Source organism: Rhinopithecus bieti, unplaced genomic scaffold (assembly GCF_001698545.2).
Source record: "Rhinopithecus bieti isolate Rb0 unplaced genomic scaffold, ASM169854v2 scaffold_7684, whole genome shotgun sequence".
Lineage (NCBI taxonomy): Eukaryota > Metazoa > Chordata > Mammalia > Primates > Cercopithecidae > Rhinopithecus > Rhinopithecus bieti.
Window position 1 is genome coordinate 3,324,793 of NW_016806071.1, and position 12,860 is coordinate 3,337,652.

Consider the following 12,860-nt stretch of genomic DNA (forward strand, 5'->3'; position numbering starts at 1 on the left):
AGGGAGGGAGGGAGGGAGGGAAGGAAGGAAGGAAGGAAGGAAGGAAGGAAGGAAGGAAGGAAGGAAGGAAGGAAGGAAGGAAAGGAAGGAAGGAAGGAAGGAAAATAAACCTGTCTGAGGACTTAAGTATGATGTCACTCCCGTACTCACAGCATTCTAGGACTTTGGCGTGGGGCCATATCAAGCTTTTTTCCTGCCTACCCTATGCTTTCTGCAAAGTGGATTGTTCATTAGTCTTCACACATGCCCACAAGTATGAGGTAACACAGGCTAGTGGTAAAGTGTAGAGATTGTCCAGTCAGTTCTGGGTTTGAATTCTAGTCCTACTTAATGTTAATGATAACAATAAAATAAATTATTTTATCATGTGAGGCAATGTAGTCAAGTTGTTAAGAACATCATACACTTTGAAGTCAGCCTGGATTCAAATATCAGCTCCACCACTTATTAACTTTTTGTTTGTTTTTGAGAAGGAGTTTCACTCTTGTTGCCCAGGCTGGGGTGCAGTGGCACAATCTTGGCTCCCTGCAACTTCTGCCTCCTGGGTTCAAGCAATTCTCCTGCCTCAGCCTCCTGAGTAGCTAGAAGCCGCCACCACACCTGGCTAATTTTTTGTATTTTCAGTAGAGACAGCGTTTCACCATGTTGGCCAGGATGCTCTAGAACTCCTGACCTCAAGTGATCCACTTGTCTTGGCCTCACAAAGTGCTGGCATTACACGCATGAGCCATGCGCCTGGCTTAACTTTGGGACTCTGACCAAATTCCTTAACCTCTCTGAACTTCAATATTCTTATCTGTAAAATAGTAACAAAAACTGATTCCAGGCTGGGCGTGGTGGCTCACACCCATAGAACAATTCAACCAGCTCTCATCTTCAAAGCAACATAGCAGGGATGAAAAAATGGAGGATCTGGAGTCAGACTGAATTTAAATCTAGACTCTGCTACTTACTATCTTATTACCTCAGGCAAGTTACTAATCCTTTCTGTGTCTCTATTTCCTTATCTGAAAAATGAAGATCATAAGAGTAATGATTTCACAGGATTGTTCTGAGGACTGAATAAGCATACATAAAACACTTCAGCACAACGCCTGCCTGGCAGTGGTAAGTGCTTCATACATGTTAGTTTTTACCATTTTTATCTCAAGTGCCATAACAAACATGAAATCCTTAATGAGCATCAGTCAGACAGAATCTTTCCTTCCTTGTGTGGGGGCCCAATGCATTTCATTAACACCTCTTCTATGAAAAATTCTGTCTCATGTAATATTCATTCATTCATTCAACTATCAATCCATTAAATATCCACCCAAGTACTAGAGACAAAGTGATGAACCAATCATAGCCTCTGACCACAAAGAAGGTCAATTCTAGCACAGTGCATTGGCTAGATGAGAGGTAGGCAAACTATATAACCTGTGGATCTGGCTGCCTGTTTTGTAAAGTTCTGTTGGAACACAGCAATATCCATTTGCTTATATATTACCTACGGCTGCTTTTGAGGGACAATGGCAGAATTAAATAGCTGCAACAGAGACTCTATAGCCCACAGGCCTAGAGTATTTATAATCTAGCCCTTTAAGAAAACATTAAGGAGTAGAATATAATCTTTAGGAGAGTGACTATGTCTTTCCTACCTTAGACTTTGTTACAATGATGAGCACAGAGGTTCAATATTTCCAAAATAAAATTAGCAATCTATATGAGATATATGTAGTTATATTTTCATCCAAATTGCTTATTTCAAATAAAATCACAGTAAAACTGCTGCTTGAAGGCCAGGCGTGGGGGCTTATGCCTGTAATCCCAGCACTTTGGGAGGCTGAGGTGGGTGGATCACCTGAGGTCAGGAGTTCGAGACCAGCCTGGCCAACATGGTGAAACCCCATCTCTACCAAAAATACAAAAATTAGCTGGGTATAATGGCACATGCCTGTAATCTCAGCTATTTGGGAGTCTAAAGCAGGAGAATCGCTTGAACCCAGATGGCGGAGGTTGCAGTGAGCTGAGATTGCACCATTGCACTCCAGCCTGGGCAACAAGAGTGAAACTCTGTCTCAAAAAAAAAGAAATTGCTGCTTGAGAAACATACTTTTCATTAAATAATGAAGTATAAATTTCCTTTTAAAAACGCCATTATGAAAAAATTATAAGACCAGGCATGGTGGCTCACACCTGTAATCCTAGCACTTTGGGAGACCGAGGTGGGTGGATCACTTGAGGTCAGGAGTTTGAGACCTGCCTGGCCAACATGGTGAAATCTTGGCTGTGCCAAAAAATACAAAAATCAGCCCAGCGTGGTGGCACATGCCTGTAGTCCCAGCTACTCAGTTAGCTGAGGTAGGAGAATCACTTAAACCCAGGAGGAGGAGGTTGCAGTGAGCTCAGATCGCACCACTGTACTCCAGCCTGGGTGACAGAGTGAGACCCTGTCTCAAAAAAAAGAAAAAGAAAAATTATGTTTTAAAATAGTAAAATAAAAAAACACTTTTTAAGCTCCAAAATAACATCTTAGAAAATAAAGGTCCCCTTAATATTTAATGGAATCTAGTTATATGGCCTCCCTTAACCGCTCCTTAAAAAGTTTCTTCCATAATTCAATACCAAATAATGATAATAATAAGAGATATGTTACCAAAAAGAAAAAAGAAAAAACACTGGACCTAAAATTAGAAGACCTACGTCCTTTTTTTTTTTTTTGAGACAGAATCTTGCCCTGTCGCCCAGGCTAGAGTGCAATGGCATGATTTTGGCTCACTGCAACCGCCACCTTCCGGGTTCAAGTGATTCTCCTGCCTCAGTCTTCCAAGTAGCTGGGATTACAGGCGTGCACCACCACTCCCGGCTAATTTTTTGTATCTTTAGTAGAGACAGGGTTTCACCAGGCTGGTCTTGAACTCCTGACCTGGGGATCCTCCCACCTTGGCCTCCCAAGGTGTTGGGATTATAGGTGTGAGCCACTGCACCCAGCCAGACCTGCATCTTTCTAACCTTGCAGTTATTAGTCACAAAGCCATAGTATCGCTTCTCGGCCTTTTGGCTAAGATCAAGTGCAAAGCCATAGTCAAGACAATCTCTATATATGTCTTAGTTTTTTTATCTTTTGAATGGGGATAATAATGCTCATAGCTTACAATATTATGTGGATATCTTGAAAACTATAACCAATATAAATTCCTAAGCAAAGGACTATGAAAACATGGGTCAATTTGCTATCATGAATGTCAAAGCACTAAATTAAAGAAAGTAGATTTAGCATTCTATAAAATAACCCACAATTCTATCTACTCAATTAATCTTATAAAAGAGCTATCCTAAAGGGTAAGAAATGACCCAAGACAGATTTCTAACATTCTGTTTTGCCCCACATTAAGTTCTAGAGCTATCACTTGCCTGTTAAATGGAACATCTTGAAGGATCCGGTCACTGCAAAGTGAAAGGAGGCAATTCTTCTGTAACTAAAGAATCAAAGGAAGAAAAAAAATCCTAAATAAAATATCACTTTGTTATCTTTGAACCAAGGTAGCATGCATACACACACACACACACACACACACACACACACACACATATATAAAGAAGACTGATGAAACACCAGTTATTTCTTACAACCTTTATCTGCCCCCCTAGTATTGAAAGGCTGACTTCCAGGAGACCCATACAAGTTTACTTGTACCTTTTTTTTTTCCTTTTCTATTAGATGAGAAATAGGGCAATAAATAGGATAATTACAGCTAATCTCCTTCTTTCTGGTGGCCTATGAAGTAACCTTGTCTTCTGTATTTTTTGAGGTACAGAGAATGACAAAAACAGTGGCTGAAAGTTTTACCTGTTGACATAGCATCAAAGAATATAGACAAGCCTGCTTGGAAGACTCTAACATAGAGTACACGGGGGGTAGTGTTCTACACATTGGCCTCTAAAGACTGACTGATAGACTTGGCTCTATCTTTTAAATAAAGTTTAGACCAGCACAATTAAACAAGAGTAAATGAAAATATGAAAAATTACTTGACACAGTCAAGGTGCACCATCATAATAGAAAGGTGATTCAAGTTATTCCTGTGAAGCAAAATAAGAAAATAAGTGTGGGCCTAAAAAAAAAAGTCATAGTATATATATACACTACCAATTTTTTTTTTTATTTGGACACATGGCTTTGATATTTTTTAAAGGCGTTAGTGTACAATTGGAAGATTTCTTACCTAAAGAAGACTTAATGTAGGGAATTCAATCATAGAAGGCAAAAGTCAGACTAATGGGATATATACAGCTAGTTAAGAAACAGAAAAACAGATATAAAATGAACACCCTATTTGCTTCATGGAAGATGTAGAAAGATTACATAATAGAAGAAATGGCAGAGAAAAGGCAAATTGGTAGTAAATCCCAGGTGAATGATACGGAATGGGTTAGGTACAAGTGTAATTAATTAAGAGGGTTTCTCAGGAAGTTTTATATTCATCTCAGATGGTCAAGGTGCTAGGACAGACTCTGCTTGAGGATCCATTTACCTCCCCTAAAATATGAATCATAATCTGGCAGATTGATTAGTGGCATAACTTTCCTCCTTCACCATTTTTCTCCTCCCAAATAAACACAATAATTTGTACAAGATCCATAGAAGTAAGAAAGGCAATAACGCTATTCTAATTACCTCCACTTAGAAAGCCCATCCATCCCGTTCTTTTAGCTGGAAAACGCTTAATTTTCCTTCACAATTCAACTCAGGGCAGAGATATTACCTCATTGAGGAAGACTTCTTAATGTTTTTTGTTTGTTTGTTTTTGAGACAGGGTCTCGCTCTGTCACCCAGGCTGGAATGCAGCGGCACAATCATAGCTCACTGCAGGCTCAAACTCCTGGTGCTCAAGTGATCCTCTTGCTTCAGCCTCCCAAAGTGCTGGGATTAAAGGCAAGCCACAGTGTATAGCCTCTAATTTTCAAATTGTCCTAAGTGCCCCTCCTGGGCTCCCAACAGCACTTGTTTCTCTCAGTACTTGCTACACTATGGTACATTATGTGTTCCTGTATCTGAATGCTTAGAACTTAGCACAGGTGCACACAGTCTGAATTCAACAAAGCGCTAAGCTTAACTGAACTAATGGCTAAATTAATAACAGAAGATAAATTTCACCGACTGCACTTGAAAAACACCACAGGCAGAAATGGAAAAGAGGAAGACTTCTGCTGTAGTCTTCAATTTCCGCCCAGCTGGAGTTTTGATTTTGGGGGCTACAGTCTGAACTATGCAAGTATTCAGGAATTTTCTTTAAATTTTTGTTTGTTTTTAAGGAATTCAATGTGGAATCAAAATTTCCTATGCTGGCATTCATCAAATCTGGCCCTAATCTGGTTATCACTGGCCTCATCCTACACTGCCCTTCCTACACTCCAGTCACACGCAACTTGCCCTTCCTGGAATGCCTGCACATTCACATATAGGTCCACTGTTTTTCTGCTTTTCTCCATGGGAAATCTTATTCATTTTTCAAGATGTGAGTCAATGTCACTTCCCGTTTGAAATCCTGCCTGGTACCTTTGTCCATACCCCAATCCAGGTGGCAGAATTAATCATTCTCAAGTTTCTGTAGCACTTAGTTAAAATAGCTGAAGATAATTTACATAATAATTTATAGTATTTGCATTTCCAACTAATAGGTGAGTTCCAAGGGTGGTTGTTTTTTTTTTTAATTGAGTTGTTTTTAAATGTTTTTACTAACTAAGAAATACAAAAAAAAATTTACAAAATATATGTAGGCATAAGGCAGTGCTTCTCAAACTTTAATGTGTACACAAATCACCTAGAGATCTTTATAAAATGATTCTGTAAGTCTGGGATCTTGAGATTCTGCCTTACTAACAAGCTTGTAAGGGATGCCAACACAGCTGGTTAGCAGAACACACTTTGAGTAGCAAGAGTGTAAGGAATAACAATACAGCGAATACTACCACTGTGTAGGTGTACCTACCACTCGGTTTCAGAAAAAGAATCTATTACCAATAGTACTATTAGCAAGCCCCATTTGGCCCTCTCTTTTCCCTCTCATTTCCCCTCAGAGGAACAACTAGTTTAAATTTTGTGTTTAACAATCCCTTGCTTTTTATCAAAACATGTATTTATATTCCTAAATAATGTGCCATATAGTTTTGCAAGTTTCTGAACTGCAAGTAAATTGAATCACATGTATGTACTCTTCTGCATTTTAAAAAATACCCAACTTGTAATTGAGATTGATCAAGGTTGTCATCTGGAATTGTAATTCATTCATCATTCACTGCTTTTAAGTATTCTGATGTGTGACTAAACACAGGCTGATGGACATGTGGTGTTTGGTGTTTCCAATTTGTTATCATTATACACAGCTACACAGTGCTACTGTGAACTTTTTTTTTTTTTTTTGAGATGGAGTTTCGCTCTTGTTGCCCAAGCTGGAGTTCAATGGTGCAATCTTGGCTCACTGCAACCTCCTCCTCCCAGGTTCAAGCAATTCTCCTGCCTCAATCTCCAGAGTAGCTGGGATTATAGGCGTGCGCCACCACGCCCGGATAATTTTGTATTTTTAGTAGAGATGGGGGTTTCTCCATGCTGGTCAGGCAGGTCTCGAACTCCTGACCTCATGTGATCTGCCCACCTCGGCCTCCCAAAGTGCTGGGATTACAGGCGTGAGCCACCACACCCAGCTTGAACATTCTTTTTTGTCTGTTTGTTTTGAGACAAGGTCTTGCTCTGTTGCACAGACTGGAGTGCAGTGGCTCAATCACAGTTCACTGCAGCCTTGAGTGCTTGGCTCAAACAATTCCTCCACATATGGATTTAAATGCTTTTAGGCATGTACTCTTTAGGCTCCTGAGTAGTTGGGACCACAGATGTGTGCCACCATGCTGGGCTAATTTTTTTATTATTTGTAGAGACAGGGCCTCACTATGCTGCCCAGGTTGATCTTGAACTCCTGGGCTCAAGTGATCCTACTACTTCGGCCTCCCAAAGTGCTGGGATTACAGGCGTGAGCCACCATGCCTGGCCTACTGTGAACATTGTTTTTAAAAATATATAACAGCTTTGAGATACAGTTCATGTACCATACAATTCACCTATTTAAAGTGTACAATTTGATGGATTCTAGTATAGTCACAGAGTTGTGCAACCATCACAATTTCATCATCCCAAACACTTTCATCACCCTAGAAGGAAACTCAAAACCCAATACAGTGACTTCCCATTTCCCCCACCCCATTTCCTATTTATTTTATATGCATCCTTTCTCATTTTTCCCGATCAACTTTGTCAATGAGTTTTCAATATTATTAAATATGTTCGAAGAATCAATTCTTGGAATTATTGATCCTCTCTAAAATAATGGTATGTTTTTTATTTTATTAATTTTTACTTTCATCTTTGTTATTCCTTCCTTCTACTTTCTTTGGGCTTATTCTTTTGTTGTTTCTCTACCAGAGGCAGACTTATTTATAGCTCCTTTTTAGTAAGAACGTATCTTTGGGGAGGAAGTCATAGCTTTATACTAGGAGTCTTCTGTCTGATGGGCTTCCAGAGGCCATGAAAATCAAAGCCTAAATTTCATCTAGTTTGGCAACTGCCCTCAATGAGGGAAGCCGGCTTTAATGATCCACTCACCAATGTGATTTGCCATTTTTACTTGGTTTTGGGCCTCTGAGTATTTTTTACTAACTCGCCAACTCAATGGTCAATTTCAAATGATCTAAAAAAAAAATTTTCAGGGCTGGGTGAGCAGGCTCACGCCTGTAATCCCAGCATTTTCGCAGGCTGAGGTGGGCGGATCACAAAGACAAGAGATTGAGACCATCCTGGCCAACATGTTGAAATCTCGTCTCTACTAAAAATACAAAAATGAGCTGGGTGTGGTGGCACACGCCTGTAATCCCAGCTACTTGGGAGGCTGAGGCAGGAGAATCGCTTGAACCCGGGAGGTGGAGGTTGCAGTGAGCTGAGATTGTGTCACTGCGCTCTGGCCTGGCAACAGAGCAAGACTCCGCTTTAAAAAAAAAAATTTAAGCAACATTTTTAGTATTCATCCTGAGTATAAGACAGGTTACACCTTCTACCATACTGCTAGAAATGGAAAAGACATGTCTTAATCATTTCTGTATCCCAACATTTGATAGTGCCTAGCCCAGAAGAGATCCTCTGTGCCTATCTGCTGAAATGATCACAAACTCAAGATCTAGGAGGAAGATGAGTTTTGTATGGCTTGTACTAGGTCCCCCAATATATGGATTTAGGTGCTTTTAGGCACGGAATATACTCCTTTGGTGTCCACTTCTCTGTTTTCTTACACTCAGTCATACCACAGCCTCCAAAGGCATTTGAATTTGAAGGCTTGGTCTATTAAATTGAACTGTAGGAGATGAGTAGAAGACACTACAAGGACTATTTGAAAAGGAATTCACATAAGCTTACCTGCTGGTGATTGGGAAAATGTTCCATGGCTTTGAGCAGCAAATGGGTCACATCAGCCAGGAGTCGGACAGGCATTCCTGCAGCAAGATCCTGCTTGGTTAAGTTAAATACACAGGCGCTTGCAGCCAGTTGCACAGGCAAATTCATAGGGTGGTTTCTCATCCCAGTAACCACAAGCTGGAAAAAAAAAAGAGTCCTCTTAATTCACCTTATAAATACAAGCCCTCTTCACAGAGCAGCATTATTTTGTTGGTCTGTAGCAACTTCAAAGATGTCGTAAGTTCCTTTTTCATCCTCATGTGCAAACAGCCTAGGATATAGCAAGTTACTCACAAATAGTTCCAGTCTACCTCATCAAGGCAGGTATTCAGCTATTCATATCTAGAGGTTTTCTGTAAAGCTAATGAATCTTTTCAACACAGGTCACTCATCTTTGTATTTCCAAGACCTACTTATGGTGCCTGTTACATGGAAGGCAGTGAATAAATTCTCACTGACTTGAATAGAGCATAACTTCATTCTCAAATCTCAATCTTCAGTTCCTTGAGAACACTGCCGAGCTTAGAGTGCAATAAAATCCATTCACTTCTCCTGGCCTAGACAACTATTTCTCACTTTTCCTCTGCCCTCAAACCCCGACAAATCCTTCCCATTCCTCACTATCAGCTGAAGATCTTGCTTTCTTTTTTTTTTTTTGAGACAGAGTCTCACTCTGTTGCCCAGGCTGGAGTGCAGTGGCGCGATCTCCACTCACTGCAAGCTCCGCCTCCCGGGTTCACGCCATTCTCCTGCCTCAGCCTCCCGAGTAGCTGGGACTACAGGCGCCCGCCACCACGCCCGGCTAGTTTTTTGTATTTTTTTAGTAGAGACGGGGTTTCACCGTGTTAGCCAGGATGGTCTCAATCTCCTGACCTCGTGATCCACCCGTCTTGGCCTCCCAAAGTGCTGGGATTACAGGCTTGAGCCACCGCGCCCAGCCGAAGATCTTGCTTTCAACTACACTAAGAAAACCGCCAGCCTGGGCAACACGGTGAAACCCCATCTGTATAAAACAATGCAAAAATTTGCTGGGGGCCAGGAGCAGTGGCTCACGCCTGTAATCCCAGGAATTTGGGAGGCCAAGGTGGGTGGATCATGAGGTCAGGAGATCGAGACCATCCTGCCTAACATAGTGAAACCCTGTCTCTACTAAAAATACAAAAAATTAGCCGGGCGTGGTGGCAGGTGCCTGTAGTCCCAGCTACTTGGGAGGCTGAGGCAGGAGAATGGCGTGAACCTGGGAGGCGGAGCTTGCAGTGAGCCGAAATTGCACCACTGCACTCCAGCCTGGGCGACAGAGTGAGACTCCACCTCAAAAAAAAAAAAAAAGAAAGAAAGAAAAAACAAATACAGAAATTAGCTGGGCATGGTGGTGCATGCCCATAATCCCAGCTACTCGGGCGGCTGAAGCAGGACAACTGCTTTAACCCAGGAGGCAGAGGTTGCAGTGAGCCAAGAGCACACCATTGCACTCAAGCCTGGGTAACAAGGGCGAAACTCCATCTCTCTCTCTTTCTCTCTCTCTCTCTATATATATATACACACACACACACATATACATATATAAAGCTGGGCATGGTAGTGCATGCCTATAGTCCCATCTACTTGAGAGGCTGAGGTGGGAGGATTGCCTGAGCCCTGGGAGGCAGAGCCTGTAGTGAGCCATGGTTGTGCCACTGCGCTTCAGCTTGGGGGACAGAGTGAGACCCTGCCTCTAAGGAAAAGAAAAAAAAAAAAAAAAAAAAAAAAAGAAAAGAAAACTGAAGCAACCAGAAAAAACTTCAGATTCTCATTACGACGTGTATCCTACTTACCAGCATACGTACATACATATCACCTTCCTGCCCGCTACCATAAGGAATCTTTTGGGGGTCCTTTGTAAAACAAATCCCTCCATGTATATGTTAGATCGTTATTTTCTTGTCTACTGAAGGGAAGCTGTTCACCCCTCCTACCCCTATATCAATTTTTTTAATTCTGTACTGGATCATTCATATCAGGATATAAACAAGATATATTTTTCCTATTTAAAAAAAATCAAAACATCCCTCTTTTAGTCTCACTTACTCAAACAATTACCATCTTTTTTCTTTGCTCTCCTTTGCAGCAAAATTCCCTGTAAGAATTGCCTTGGCCAGGCGTGGTGGCTCATGCCTGTAATCCCAGCACTTTGGGAGGCCGAGGCAGGTGGATCACTTGAGATCAGGAGTTCGAGACCAGCCTGGTCAACATGGTGAAACCTCTTCTCTACTAAAAATACAAAAATTAGCCGGGCGTGGTGGTGCGTGCCTATAATCCCAGCTACTCGGGAGGCTGAGGCAGAAGAATTGCTTGAACATGGGAGGCGGAGGTTGCAGTGAGCTGAGATAGCGCCACTGCCCTCCATCCTGGGCAATAGAGTGAGAGCCAGTCTCAAAAAAAAAAGGAATTGCCTAGGCTAGGTGTAGTGGCTCATGCCTGTAATTACAGAACTCTGGGAGCTCAAGGCAGGAGGATCACTTGAGGTCAGGAATTCGAGACTAGCCTGGGCAACACAGCAAGAACCTCTCTCTACAAAAAATTTTTAAAAATTAGCCTGTGCAACATAGTGTGACCCTGTCTCCACAAAATTAGCCGGGTGTGGTTGCATGGGCTTGTAGTCCTAGCTACTCGGGAGGCTTAGGCAGGAGGATTGCTGGAGCCTAGGAGTTTGAGGTTACAGTGAGCTATGATCATACTACTGAACTCCAGCCTGGATGACAGAGTGAGGCACTATCTCAAAAATAAATAAATAAATTTATTTATTTTTTTAAATTTTAAAAATTAGCCAAGTGTGATGGCACACACCTATAGTCCCAGACGTTTGGGAGATTGAGGCAGAAGATTGCTTGAGCTCAAGAGTTTGAGGTTGCAGTGAGCTATGATTGTGCACCACTGCACTCCAGCCTGGGCAATACAGCTAGATCCTGTATCTTTAAAAAAATAAAATAAAAGTGGCTCACTCCTATAATCCCAACACTCTGGGAGGCCAAGGTGGGAAAATCACTTGAGCCCAGGAATTTGAGACCAGCCTGGGCAACATAGTGGGTCTCCATCACTACAAAAAAAAAAAAAAAAAACAATAATAATAACAAATTTTAAAATTCAGCCAGGCATGGTGTTATATGCTTGTAGTTCCAGCCACTCTGGAGGCTGAGGCAGGGGGATCATTTGAGCCCAGGAGGGAGGTCAAGGCTGCAGTGAACCATGATCATGCCACTGCACCCCAGCATGGGTGACAGAGTAAGATGCTACCTCAATAAATAAACAAACAAACAAATAGCCTATATTCTTTCATTTATCTCCGAATCATTCTCTGAATGAATGAATATTTCAGATCAAGACTAGAGATCTAGTCCTTTGTTGCTTGGTTCACAGTAATCAAAACCAAAAAAAAAAAAGACAATTCATATACGAAGTGCCAACATCCTCTGATATATATAAAAGGAGTGATAGGTGTTGGTGATAATATCCTAAGGACTAAAATGTTACTGGTTCCTACCCAAGCACCTCATTCTCAGAATTTAAGGTATGTAGGATGTCAAGTTGTGGCTCTGCCACTGATATTATTACTTAATGTCACAGAACCTCAATTTCATAATCTGTAAAACAGAAGATAAAACCCATCTCTTGGAATTGTGCCCACTAAACAAGGTGCCAAATATAATACAGTCCTATGCTCTTTTGTTTTTTTTTTTTTTTTTTTTTTTTTTTTCTGAGACGGAGTCTCGCTCTGTCGCCCGGGCTGGAGTGCAGTGGCCAGATCTCAGCTCACTGCAAGCTCCGCCTCCCAGGTTTACGCCATTCTCCTGCCTCAGCCTCCCGAGTAGCTGGGACTACAGGCGCCCGCCACCTCGCCCGGCTAGATTTTGTATTTTTTTAGTAGAGACGGGGTTTCACCATGTTAGCCAGGATGGTCTCGATCTCCTGACCTCGTGATCCGCCCGTCTCGGCCTCCCAAAGTGCTGGGATTACAGGCTTGAGCCACCGCGCCCGGCCTGGTTTTCAAAATTCTTATGAATGTGCATAAGAATTACCTTGGAATTATCTTGGGGGCTTATTAAAATGCAGATTCAGGCCGGGCGCGGTGGCTCAAGCCTGTAATCCCAGCACTTTGGGAGGCCGAGACGGGCGGATCACGAGGTCAGGAGTTCGAGACCATCCTGGCTAACATGGTGAAACCCCGTCTCTACTAAAAAATACAAAAAAACTAGCCGGGCGAGGTGGCTGGCGCCTGTAGTCCCAGCTACTCGGGAGGCTGAGGCAGGAGAATGGCGTAAACCCGGGAGGCGGAGCTTGCAGTGAGCTGAGATCTGGCCACTGCACTCCGGCGCGGGCCACAAAGCGAGACTCTGTCGCA

The 12,860-nt window shown here is 42.1% G+C and overlaps 1 protein-coding gene across 1 annotated transcript in view; it reads right to left on the reverse strand.

The window, feature by feature from the left end:
• Positions 1-12,860, reverse strand: part of ZYG11B (zyg-11 family member B, cell cycle regulator) — a 102,781-nt gene that overhangs the window by 31,630 nt on the left and 58,291 nt on the right. The window contains exons 4-5 of the mRNA XM_017874590.1: positions 8,444-8,620; positions 3,397-3,461 (exon numbers count right to left, since the gene is read on the reverse strand). Coding sequence (XP_017730079.1) covers positions 3,397-3,461; positions 8,444-8,620 — 242 coding nt within the window. The remainder of the gene's footprint in view (positions 1-3,396; positions 3,462-8,443; positions 8,621-12,860) is intronic.